The sequence below is a fragment of the Rhea pennata genome, chromosome 19 (assembly GCF_028389875.1).
Source record: "Rhea pennata isolate bPtePen1 chromosome 19, bPtePen1.pri, whole genome shotgun sequence".
Taxonomy (NCBI): domain Eukaryota; kingdom Metazoa; phylum Chordata; class Aves; order Rheiformes; family Rheidae; genus Rhea; species Rhea pennata.
The window spans coordinates 8908513-8921914 of NC_084681.1; the positions used below are offsets into that span (position 1 = coordinate 8908513).

The following is a 13402-nucleotide window of genomic DNA, read 5'->3' on the forward strand; positions in this document are numbered from 1 at the left end:
TGAGTAATTGGTGTAAAATTAAGAAATGTCATTACAACATCCTTCCCAGTCTTGCAAAGTTACTTCTCGGGCAGCAGCATTTCATTCTTGCTGTGTCAAAACTAAGTCTAGCAGTATTGCTGCATATGCTTTGCTTTTGAGGAACTATTTTTTTTGTGGTTGTATTTATGCAGTAAAACTGAAATTTTGAGGGGAAAAATGTGTAGCATTTAATCTTATTTGTAAAGAGAGACCTCTGTCACAGAGGGGAAAAATGTATGTAGCATTTGCATTATACTATGTTATTAAATTCCTGAAGGAATATTGGATAATGTAGTTCAGTTATTTCCTGTATGCAAAGCTGAATCTGAGACAAAATTTCTGGTTCAAAGCACACAAATGTTGGGGGAGGGGGAATCCTTCAAATTCTATCATTATAAAATAAAAAGCACTTGACAGTCTTTTGTCTTCTCACGTTCTCCTTTAATAGCTCCAGTCTTGGTGTCGCATACTGCTTTGATCCAGTATCTTATAGTGATTGTGTAGTATTGCACTGTGCCCAGCCTGCGCTCTCCAGTGCAAGAAAGACATGGACCTAGTGGAACAAGTCCAGTGAAGGACCACCAGAAGATGATTAAGGGACTGGAGGAGCATCTCGAATGAGGAGAGGCTGAGAGAGCTGGGACTAGGCAGCTTGGAGAAGAGAAGGCTTGGGAACGGGAAGGAAATCTTACCAATGTGTAAAAACATCTATTAGGGTGGTGTCAAGAGGATGGGGCCAGACTCTTCTTGGTGGCTCCCAGGGACAGAATGAGAGACAGCAGGTACAAACTAATACACAGGAAATTGCACTTGAACACAAGAAAATCCTCACTCACTGTGAGGGTGACCAAACGTTGGAACAGGTTGCCCAGAGAGGCTGTGGAGTCTCCATCCTTGGGGATGCTCAAAACCAGACTGGTCACAGTCTTGGGCAACCAGATGATCTCTGGAGGTTCTTTCTAACTGCTGTGAGTTGGTGTTTCTGTACTACTCTTAAATTCTGGGGCTTTTTTTTGGTAGTGTTCATCCATGGTGAAGCAAGATCTACAAGGGGCCTATAGTCTCTAGCAGCTTTTTCCTGCCTGCTCTGCAGGGTGGAAGAGAACTGTTTACCACATATGGAAGACAGCTATATTTACTGCTCCGTGGAAAGTCACTAGGGCACAAGTTTAAATCGGATGCAATACTTTTGTGTGGCTAATGTTTACTATAATCACTTTTTCTTCAGACAAGGCTGTGCTGAGAAGTGATGCGTTACAAGAGTACATTGGCAATTGTATATAACTTAAATGAGAAGCATTTGAGGAATAAGATGGGAAACTCTTCAATATGTGCAGGGGAAGACACTTGCAAGGAATTGTGTAAAGGGGGTTACTTGAATGGGGAAAGTTCTTGTAAAAATACTTTGCAAAATGTTATACGTGTTTTATAAACCGAGGAGAAGGAAGACTAAATAATTATTTTAGTGTAAGAGTCTCAAACAAAAAGTTGTCTTAGAGTAGTTTTAAAAAAACAAATACTTAAAACTGCTTCTTCTGGTAGTTTTTCTCCTTCTTCACCCCTCACCTCCAGGAAAAAAAAAGGGGGAAAGGGAAAAAACGTGCTGCTTTCCTAGTTTAGGGCAGCATTTAACCTCAGTCTTAATATAGTTGCAATAGTGATTAATTTAGAAAGAACATTGACACTTGGGAGAGAGGGCTGAGATTCACAAGTGACTGGAAAATGTGTAGCCTTCTGTCCAAAGAAACGAGCCTCATAAATAAATTTGAAGTACAGCTTCTTATACCATAATATTAATAGGATTCATCCTCCCTTTCTCTTGGAGCTGTAGAAGTTTCTTCTATTGCTTATTACTGTGTTACAATACTTACGCTTTGTCACATGCATTTTATGTGTAGGTCTCTGAACGCAGAAATCATTTCTATTAATTTAAACAAAACCGGTTGTGTACAGATCCACTTTTTTTTAAAAAAAAGAGCATGTGTACTCACTGGTTGTACTTCTGGTATGTTATAGAAGAGCTTTATGCACTTGGGATAATCATACTATGAAAAATGGTTTAGAAAGATACATGGAGGAGAAAAAAGGCTGGTGCTGTTTTCGTGCATTGCACCATCACCACAGTAACACTGCTGCTTTTGAACACATTTAGCAAATTAAATATTTGTCATCTTATAAAGGAAAAATTAAGAGACGTTATCTTTTTCATTGCCACTGTTGAATACTTTCTGCAGCTGCTGCTTGTTTTCTTCCACACCCTCTCCCTGTTGATGTTTTCTGCTGTGACTGAGCTATATAAAGAGCAGTTAAGACTATTTAGAAGGGCTAAATGTGTATTTTACCTCTTTAAATAATTTCATGTTACATATTTTGCTCTCAGATTTACTTTATTTATGTTACTGGATTTTTTTCTTCTGTGTCCGTAGAGCTTACAAGTCCTGCCTCTTCCCCAAAGCTAACAAGTTTTTGATACTAATAGCAAGAAGAGTTCAGGGTTTGAAAAGCAAGCTAATTATTTTACTGCCACGCTGCTGGGTGGGGGGAAAGAGGGAAAGGGGGAGAAACCAAACTGAAGGAGGTAGAGGCTTACTGATAGGGATAATTCCTGTTTTCCTGGTCCCGGATTCTTCATGACCTATCTGTTCGAGTGTGTCTGATTAGTACTGTTGGTTTTTTGTCTTTTATGAGATCAACTCGTTAATATGACCATATTTAACTAGAATCAGAGAGATTGGTATCTCTGCATGGTTACAAAAAACTTAAACTGACTCATTTTGTTGGAAAACTTTACAATATATTGTTGAAATTATAAGTTGATAAAATGTGCAGTGAAATCATTAGGAATACCCTGCACATAGAGAGCTGGAGAGCTCGATTAACTTAAGAAATAGACTTTGAAATGTTTTTATTAGACCTTTGGGAGCTGTGTGGAACACTGATAATTAGCAAGAGGGTTTTTTTAATCCAAGACATCATTGTTCTCTCCTGTAGCATTTTAGAAATAGAAGGTCTTAAGATCTTATTTTACTGTTATTGCTGACAGGATTGTCGCTGTACATAACAAACAGTTTCCTTTGTGGGGCAGGGGAAAGGGGAAAAATGAGGTGTTTCCTGTATAGTTTTAAAAAATGCTTTGCCTAGAAAGGGCTGTGTGAGGAACACCTTAATAAACGGTCTGTTTGGAACTTGCTGTTATTTTCAGCCATAGCTAGGACTCCAGGAAAAAAAAAAAAAAGGTGTAGGGCTCAACTGTTTCTATGAAAAGGACGAGAGGTATCATACTTAAAAATGCTGGTAATGTCGATGAATGGCACCCCCCAGCATAAATTGTAGTGATAACTTGTTTTATTCTCTTTCCATCTTTACAGGCATATGAAAGAAGGTTTCCTACATGTCCTCTAATACCCATGTTTGTAGCTAGTGACACTGTAAATGAATACAAGAGCGAGGATGAAGCTATCCATGTGATTGAAAGGCGCTGTAAGCTGGATATAGATGCACCACGGCTATTGAAAAAGGTATTTAGGTTTGAAGGGGATGTCTCATACTTTTGTAAATCACTTCACATTAATATTATACCTTAACAGAGTCTGTGACGTCTTCCTCAGATTGCAGGAGTGGACTATGTCTACTTTGTTCAGAAGAATTCTTTGAACAGACGAGAGCGGACTTTGCATATCGAGGCCTACAATGAAACCTTCTCTAACAGAGTCATTATTAATGAACACTGCTGTTACACAGTGAGTAACAGGCTCTTCATGGGGCTACAGATGGAATTTAGTCAGTGTTTAGATTTCAAGACTCAAACAGAAGTTGGATTGTTCTTGGCTTTTGCCTTACGAGAAAAAATAACACAGCACTGCGAGTGATAATTGTTGTTAGTGCTAAATGTAACACACTTAGTTAAGAAATGAAGCAAGTTTGGCACCTTCCTTGTTGAGTACCTTCTTATATTGTAGAAGAACTCGACATAATTTGCTGTGTTTGACAGCTGTGTTTAGGCAAGTCTGTGGTCTGTAGTAGCAGAGAGGGCCATGTTGAAGCTGATGATAACCTGACAGAGCTGTTAAAGGGAAGTTGAACATAGCTTATTTGCCTTCTGCTCAATTCCAGACAAATATACATCAAATCAGCTATATTTTAACTTAATTCTTTCTTTTGTGGCTGTTCCTGGACTTCAGTGCAGACACTTTCTGATAGGAGTGTGGTGGTGTGCTTCCTGCTGTGGTCATACTTTTTCTTTATGGCTTATCAAACACCCATAGGCTGATATGATATACATTTATAGAAGTAATACTTGGAATGGATGTTAAAGGTCAATCCTAGCTGGCAAATGTAAACCACTTATTTGCATTGGAGCAATCTTTAAGTGTGGGTAATAACTTAAATGTTTTGTATTGTGTACAGAAGCATGCTTAAAAGGTCAGTGGAAATCTAACCCACTTGACACCGTTAATTGATTTAAAAAAAAATTATTGCACTTATTTCCAATTCCCATTTAAAAGTGCGTTTCTACTGGATTTTCTTTCCATGAAAGAGACCTTTAAAAAGGGGAAATACATTCAAAACATGATACTTCTCCCTGCCCTTACTCTATGTAGTCAAGTAATTAGCAACGATTGGTAAATGCAGAATCAGAAACACAGTTCAAGAAGAAATTGTTTTTAAAAATGCCTTTTTAGTTTAGTTAACTTATTGTATAACTGAATTTATGATAGAATAGAAACATTCTTATAGGCTGTTTTCATGGCTTGTACTTGTTTTGGTGGTACAGGCTCTTGTATGCAACCCCCTTCCCTTCAAGGGCAGAAAGATGCAAAGGAAAGTGCTTCTTTATTCTGTAGTCCTTATCTGTAAAATGCCTTAAACAGGCAAAGGAAATGGTTGAAGTCCTGTTCTGTGAAACTGTACACATTAGTTGAAGCTATATGCAGCAATATATTGTGAGGTACAGTCCCTCACTGACAGTAGAATCAAATGTCTTCCATTTCAAGTTGATATTGTTGCCTCAGTGTGTGACCACTGTTCCCAATCAATTTTAGCATGTCGTGAGGGATACTGGGGGGGATCTAAGACATCAGGACAATGGCAGACTCAGAAATTCAGCCTGCCGTGAGGTTTTTATGTAACCATGATTTCAGAGCCAGATTGGAACATCCTTAGAAAAATCTCTTTCAGTTCAAGGGAGCTTAGAAAACCTCTTTCCTTCAGTGTAGTAGCGTAGACTAAATCTAGCTGTCATTTCTCAGCTAATTATGATATAAGCTAAGAAGAAGAAAGCTGGGGATGCTTTAAACCTAAAAAGACGAGAAGGTGGAAAAGGCCTCCTTAGTAGCTACAATATCCAGCTTGTTCAGCTGTGAACCGAATGAAAAGGTTATGCTTTTTTTCTTTAGTGTTTTTGTAAAAGAACAAAGTAAAATACTTCTCCATCTACAAAATATTAAGGTACTTTGTAGGTCAGTGAGGGAAGGTTCTATTGCCGTATGTCTGTTGCAGACATGTCTGGACTGCAGAGCTTGGCATGCTTACGCTGTACTTGCTACTGTCTATCAGCCTAACCTGCAGCAGCATGGAGGTCACTGTGGGCTACGCTGCTGTGTTTCACAGATGGGCTGTGACTGTAGTGTGGACCTATCTCCAGAATGAAATACTGTAAATTGTACATATTTCTTAGTCTACTGATTCTTGGCTGGTGCACTTGTTTTTTTTCCTCCCTTCCCTTCCGTTTTAGGGAGAAAATGTGCTGTGCTAGCCATGTGACTGTAGGAAGGCTTTTCAGCTTTTTGTTCTTAAGTGTTGCCTTTTTCTCTCTGTGTTTTGTAAAGGGAGCAAAAGACTGAAAATTCCACTTAATGTTTTGACTATGCAAACCTGAAAAACATGAGACAATCATTTAAAATATTATAAGAAAAGAAAAATACCATAAGGGTAACTAAAGTGTATGGCCTCCTTTTAACTAATAGGTTCATCCTGATAATGAAGATTGGACCTGTTTTGAACAGTCAGCAAGTCTGGACATAAAATCTTTCTTTGGTTTTGAAAGCACAGTGGAAAAGATTGCCATGAAGCAGTACACCAGCAATATTAAAAAGGTGAGCTGAAACTCATGGAGTAGATGCCTGGCTCTAACTCATAAAGACAAAGTAGCTGCCATGAAGTAGCAGATTGCTGCCCTGGAAAAGCTGGGCTGCTTGCCCTTTAGCCTAGGGGCAATGTGCGTGTCTGTATTTGGAAGTGGAATCTTTAGAAAGATCTGGACATTTAATGGGTTTCCAGCCGAATTCTTTTTGTGTCTAAGTGGGGATTTTTATTAGCTAAAGTAAAGTTTCCTTTTTGAAGGGAAAAGAAATAATAGAATACTACCTGAAGCAGCTGGAGGAAGAAGGAATAACTTTTGTTCCTCGTTGGACTCCTCCCATTGCATGTAAATTGGAGAGCAGCACATCCCACACAAGACGACCAGTTTCCCCTGCCATTAATATACCAGACTCTGCCACAAAGGAGGGCTTGAACAACAAGGAGATCCTCAACACCTCAAGCAGCCCTGCAGAGCCTACAGCAGGAACACCTGATGGTACGGTTGTCTGACTTCTTTTAGCAAGGTTCTTTGTCCTGTAGAGGCTCTCAGCACTGCACTTTTGATGTGCTGCTGAAAACATTCACATTAACTCCTTTTCTGGTAACATTTAATGTTAAAGGGCAGGCTTGCAGAGCAATAATCTGTGTAGGAGCTGGATACCTGTTACCAGCTGATCTTAGTAGTGAATGAAGATCAGATATTAGTGGAAAAGCTCTTCTCTGTGCTGTTCATTAGCTTGCAAACAAATGGCCTACTTCTTGCCCTAGAATTTGGGGATAGGTGTAACTTTAGTGCTAATGGGGGAAGAAAGGACTGAAGCTTCCCTGAATTCAGCCTTCTGTTACATCTTCTTTTGCCTATTGATAAGGGAATTTGGGACAATTCTTGCACTGAGAGATTTAGTATCTAAGATCAAAGCTTCTGTATGTATTCCCAGAAGAAACAGGTCATATGATACTGAGAATTGACAAATCTGAATGTACTAGCAAAATGCGCTTGTAAATGTCTGATTTTAGTCCTTAGATGAATTTTCCTTTCGCAGCTCTCAGGTGACTGTGTTTTGGCTTGTGCTTCTTTTCATCGACTGATAGAGACTTTATTCAAATTTTACCTGTACAGAATGTGTCAAGGTGTGTTGTAGCAGCTGAAAGATGAGCAAAGTTTTTTTTTTTTTTTTTTTTTTCCCCCTTAAGCAGAAAATCTTAAACCAAAGTTCAGAAATTCTCACTTCCATGCAGCCAGACTTGACTGAGGCTGCAGATAGGAGCAGCTGGTTTGCTACCTTAAGTATCAGCCTATAAAATCGTTTGCTATTGGACTGGACCAGTTCATGACCACTCTAATCATATGTACGTTTTCTTTCAGACAAGCTAGATGCAGACTACATCAAGCGTTATCTGGGTGACTTGACACCAATGCAAGAAAGCTGCCTCATTCGACTTAGGAAATGGCTTCAGGAGACGCACAAGGGCAAAGTAAGTTTTTTGTTAGTCTCATTATTCCAGAATGTGTGAAATGCAAGGTGGGCTTGATGAAACATCGTGCCACACCTCATCTAGCCAACTAGTCTGAGTGAGTGCCTCTGGCCAAGAGAGGGAGGTTCCCGCAGAAGCGGAACAGCTACGTTAAGTCTTCACACTGGCAATAAATGGAATTTGTTGCAACTGTCCAGCTGATTTTGCTGACTGAGGTGCTTAAATGATTAGCATGACTGCTTCCCAGAATGTTAATAGTCCAGCACAGGCAAATGATGTCAATTTTACAAGTCTGCCTGGTTCTAGAATAACATCCTTTTTGTGTTGTTGGCCAAACATTCTTAAATCTATGTCCCTAAATGCAAAATTGAAAGGGAGATAATATGACCCGTCAAGGCGCTGAAAGCAAGTTTTGGGGAGTATGTTCTCAGATTTTCCTATAGCTTGTGATTCACATATGTGTCGTGGTTTCCAGGCTTTCCTTTTACTCAGCAATGAAATGCAATCTGTTTTGCCCCTAGATTCATATAAATTGGACTAACTTAGTATGCTCATGAAACTGTAAATGCTTAAGTTAAAGGTGCATCTGAAGTTATATCGCTCAAACCGAGGTAGCTGCAATACTTGATGGCACTTGTGTTTTTGTTGGAAACAAAGAATGATTTGCTTGAGTAACTTCCAATGTTACATACCTTCTTCAGCTTCTGTTGTTTTCTCATTTGTCCTCATTGCAAACATTGAATCTGAAATATTTTTTAATAGATTCCAAAGGACGAGCATATTTTACGATTTTTGCGTGCCCGGGACTTCAACATTGATAAAGCAAGAGAAATTCTTTGCCAGTCACTAACGTGGCGTAAACAGCATCAGGTAGACTATATTCTGGACACCTGGAACCCTCCTCAAGTACTCCAAGATTACTATGCAGGAGGCTGGCATCACCATGACAAAGGTATGCTCTATATGTAGATAGCAAAAAAAGTTTATATGCTCTGAATTAGAGGTGATAGTTGCTATCACCTAGAGATATACAAAGAAAACTGAACTAATTAAAGATGGCTGGAAAGATTGGTGGAACTTTTAAGGTATTATATATTAAATGTATCTAAACTGATATTGCTAGCTCCTTAGTTGGCTGAGCCAGACTGGCAGGTCCTAATCTTTATCTGACCAATACCAGGCATGACATGGAACTCTCTAAAGAGCTCTGCTTTATCAGTAGCATAAAAAGGTTATTAATTGCATTTCTGCAGTGCTCTGAGATGCTTAGAAGAAGGATATTATGCAGATGATGAGTATTCTCTTTCAGTAATTAAAGGATGTTTGTAAATAAGTTTATCTTTCTAATCAACTTATTCCTGATGTTGGATATGCCTGCTGATGGCATAAATGAATGCTTATTTGGCATCAGACAGTTTAATGGTAAGTGTAGTTTTACAAAAATGCCAAGTGGAGCAGGTTTATTTAAGAAGGCAAAAGGCTTTGGGTGATTTCACTCTCTCTGCTGGGGTGTGTGGCCAGTTCTTCAAAATATAGCCCCTCCTCACCCTCCAGAATCCTTCAGCCTGTTTTATCGTGCACAAATCTTGTTGCTACCACACGCACATACCCGAAAAACTTTTTGGAATTTGTTGCTTGAGGGTGGACTCTTTGGAAAAGGAAATGATCTCTTACTGTGAGTTATCTGTGTTCTCATTTAGTCTTTTCCCCACTAGGCACCATTGTTTCTGCTAGCTCTTCCTGTTACAAGAAACGTTATGAAACAGGACAGGAAGCTGTCAGCAGTAGTGGCCAAGAGCCAGGAAGGGCCAAGGAGAAGTTTAATCACTGCAGGCTGAAGAGTCTGAATGACTCTCCCCTGCTGCTTTGAGTTTGATAAGCCTCAGACTGAGAAAAAGGAAAATAAGAATGTGCTTGTAGATACTAGGAAAAAGAATTCTGAATGTGCCCTTCCTTTCTGTCAGTTCCTTGTCCTTGTTCCCCCAAAATGTTCTTCCATCTATAGCATGAAATTGGGGCCAGCCAGCAAGGAGAAAGGCACAGAATGCTTCAGAAGGCTGTTTAATCTGTTCAGTATTTTCTGAGTTCTTCAGTCTTGTTGCCACATCTTCGTTCTACCTCTTGGTTCTTTTTGTCTCTTGTAGCACACCCACAGGTAAAGCAGGGTTTGTGAATAGTTGAAGCAGTAGAGAACTTCAAGCTGAAGAATTTTCTATAATTTGTAATTTTATAGTGGGTAGGTTTTTCTTAACCCTCTTTTCTATTCTTTCTCCTTTTCTCCCACACATGCAAAATGTGCCAAACTTAAGACAGCTGAATTCCTAGTAGCTTTTAGCACTAAAGCAAAGAAGACAGCAGTTATAAAGCATAGTGTCTTGACTGAGCTATTAATGCTAAAGAATGAAATTATTTGTGCTTGTAATTAGTACAGTTTTTTGTATATCTTAGTGGCTTTTATTTTGGTTAGAGCACTTCAGTCAAACTTTAAATCAGAAATCTCTAATGAATTATAAAATATACAGTGATAATACAACATTGTCGGTTAAAAGACATTCTTTCACGCATCATTTGGGTGGAGCAGGATTAGTAAACTATTAGTTTGTTTCTGCATGCGTGTGCATCTGAGAAGGGGGGAGACCTGCTATGGACCTTAAGAGCGCTTTTTGTTCACTGTTCCAAAAGCTAAACAGTACCTTCCAAGATAAACGTGTGTTTTAATGTTAAAATAACATTTTCTTTTAGTCCACCTAATAAAATATAAGAGACTTGGTGAACTTTCATGGTGGTAGTGTTGTAGCTGAATAAATAACTTAGTTTAACTCTGCAAATATTTTTTTCTAGAGTGTGTCTTGACAGTTTCTTTCCCTGTGTCCCAAAGGACTTAACAATAATTTGATACTTCTCCTCTTGCAGTTGCTGGAGGGAAATGAAGCTAAACGCAGACAACAGGACTTAGAGCAGATTGTTTTATGTAGAAAACTTTTGTATGTGCCCTAGCCTATTTTATAAGTTGGTGATGATTAAGCTTATGTACTAGATTAAATGGAATGAAGCTTACAAATAAATCATAGCTTCGGTGAGGATAGAAGATGTTTCATGTAACTTGCTCCTTGAATATTACAAAGAGACAGAAATGCGCAAATTTTTCTCAAATTCAGCCAATGCAGTTGTTAAGGCCTTTATCCTTGACAGTATCAGGGTGCCCTGGTGTGCAGCAAGATGACTGTGAAAAGACAAGCCTTTGAATGCAGACGGTCTGTCTGAAGCTGATCTCTGGAATAGATTCTGTTCTCGCCAGGCTTAACCTGCATGAGTGAGACTGTTCGCCAGTTCCGCATATTTAATGGCATAGCTAAAAGGTGTGCAACTTCAGCAAATACTGGAGAAAGCAGGTCTCTGGATTAACGCTTTGTTGCCGTTAACTCACAGAACTCAATGCAATTGTCTTTCCAAAGAGGTTGCTGTAGGCTGTCTGGAGCAATGTTATGGGATGTGTCGTAGAAAGCTTACCTCCTCCATTGCAAGCTGCTTGTTAGTCTAGTGGACTAAATTTTTTTCCTGTATCTTAGCTACACTGCAAACTAATTGTAGTCCTCTGAGCTATAAAAGTACCTGCTGAAGTCCTTTGGACTTTCCTTGTAGGTAGGGGGAGTATTTTTGCATCAAGACATCTCCATTAAGCCTTACAGTTTAGCTACAGGTAATCCTTTCATGTAACCAGACAGGGTAAATTTTATATTGCTGCCTGTTCCAGGAGCTCCTTCAAGCCATATCTCAAGGTTTGAATGAGCTATGACTTGTTTCTGTTTAGATTTTATCATAAAGCTAGTTCGTTCAATTTATATATTATTGTGAAAATAAGTAATTTGCACTAAGGGCTATGCTTATATATTTGTTCTTGTTATTCAGATGGTCGCCCACTGTATGTACTGAGATTGGGACAGATGGATACCAAAGGCTTAGTGCGAGCTCTTGGGGAAGAGGCCTTGCTTCGATACGTAAGTATTTTTTGGAGCCAGCAAGTTGCTAACAATGTGATATTTTCATTTAGAAATTTCCTGTTCTGCCAGAGCGTTCATCACACTGGATATTTTGATGTACTGTCTGACTGTCTGTTTTTGGTTTGAGTAGATCTGAAAGCTCCTGGTAGCTGGTCTTCTGCATTCTTTCCAACTGCAAACTGATGGCGGAAAGGCGTAGTTCTTGGCAGCTTCTATAGTTATTGGTTAGCATTCTCACAGATTCTTCCACAGTTCGTGCAGTACTTCGAAGTTAAGTCTCTGTATTTCCACAGAAGAGAGAAATGCAATGCTAAGATTTTTTTCAAATTTGTATTCCAATGATAAGAATAGTTTATTTTTAAAGAAAAAGTTCTTGCCTGTAATATTAGCTTCTTTAAAGGCATTGCCCAGACAGACTTACTGTGGATCTGCTCAGTTTCTAAGCAGAAAGGTGGCAGCGTTCCAAGTTCTGAAGAATTTTTTGACTCCAAGTACTGACAGTCATGGCCGTAGCAACCAGTAAAAGCAGGGGCTGAATTGTACACTTTCTGCCAGTGGCGTTTCCAGCACCTACTAAATCTTCCTTGCCTGCCCTAGTTGTGTTTCAAGGTTACTTCCTCTGATTTGAAAGGCGGCTTTAATTTCTGACCAAGTGGGAAATCAAAGCTTAAAGGAGCAAAAGTGTAGAGTGGCAGGCTTCTTGTCTGTATCTCTCTGGGGTCTCAGCTTTCTAGAGGACATTGTTTACATGTTATCACTTTTATAGAAAGGCATGCTTATTTTACAACAAGCTAAACAAATGGGATAAACATAGTAATTTCTAGTTTATCCTCTGGAAGAGGTTTGGTTTGAACTTACCAAGTAGGAGACTCTACTGTAATATTCAAGTAATGTTCGGGACCTTAGTGTTTTTTTAATCTTTGTAATCCTTCTAGAAATTACTACTTCTAAATCCCTTACATATATTTTTTTTCACCTAATATAGTTTATGGTGGCCTGAGCTTGTAGTTTTGAGCTTGTATGTTTTTTTTGTACAGGTCCTTTCTATAAATGAAGAAGGACTGAGGCGATGCGAGGAGAACACAAAAGTATTTGGCAGACCAATAAGGTAAAATAAAAAAATTGGGGGGAGGGGGAAGGAGAAAGAAATATCAGGCAGTGTGACACTGCTGAGCTCAATTTATTAAGCGAACCAAGCGACGGGTAGGCTGTGTCTTGCGTGCAGACATGTGTACAGTTATACTTATCTGGAACCCACCCCAATTACCACTTCAGTGAGCTGGCACAGCCAAGCCCTGGGGGAAATGCAACATGTGCTCCAACAGTCTGTTTTGTGCTCATAACAGTTGCACCTGGGTCTGCTGCTGTGCAGTGTTGGATATCTGCAAAGCAATGCACTCCTCTTTCCCTCTCTATTTCTAGGAGCTTTTATAGCCAGGAGTGGAAGGGAGTGGCATGAATGGAGGACTTGGTCCTGTAATGAATCAGTGTTTCTGGGACTCTCTTCAATTTCTGACTCCTTCCCTTAATTTGTGAAGGTTCAGGGATGCATGTGTCTGCTTGTCTTTTCACTGTTAGAAGGTTTGTTATCTCAGTTCTCAATGGAAAATCAAACCCAAAAGATGGGTTTCATGTGTGCAACTGTGAACTTACATTGCCCACTGGACCTTTGTTTGTAGAAATGGCCCTCTGAGCTTTAGAATATGTACCTATTAAATATTTAATAAGTGAAACAGATAAGTGTTTGCTGCTTCATAGAATACTTGGGCATAGTTTCATGTTGATAGTTGGCGTAGCACAGCTTTGAATCTTGAATCCGTGCT

General features: G+C 39.3%; 1 protein-coding gene across 3 annotated transcripts in view; it reads left to right on the forward strand.

Annotated features, from left to right (window-relative positions):
* The window catches only part of SEC14L1 (SEC14 like lipid binding 1), a 42214-nt gene that overhangs the window by 19902 nt on the left and 8910 nt on the right, over positions 1-13402 (forward strand). For all 3 annotated transcript variants that reach the window (XM_062591524.1, XM_062591526.1, XM_062591525.1), the window contains exons 4-11: positions 3390-3539; positions 3630-3761; positions 5988-6116; positions 6364-6598; positions 7469-7578; positions 8341-8530; positions 11488-11576; positions 12617-12687. In XM_062591524.1, coding sequence (XP_062447508.1) covers positions 3390-3539; positions 3630-3761; positions 5988-6116; positions 6364-6598; positions 7469-7578; positions 8341-8530; positions 11488-11576; positions 12617-12687 — 1106 coding nt within the window. The remainder of the gene's footprint in view (positions 1-3389; positions 3540-3629; positions 3762-5987; positions 6117-6363; positions 6599-7468; positions 7579-8340; positions 8531-11487; positions 11577-12616; positions 12688-13402) is intronic.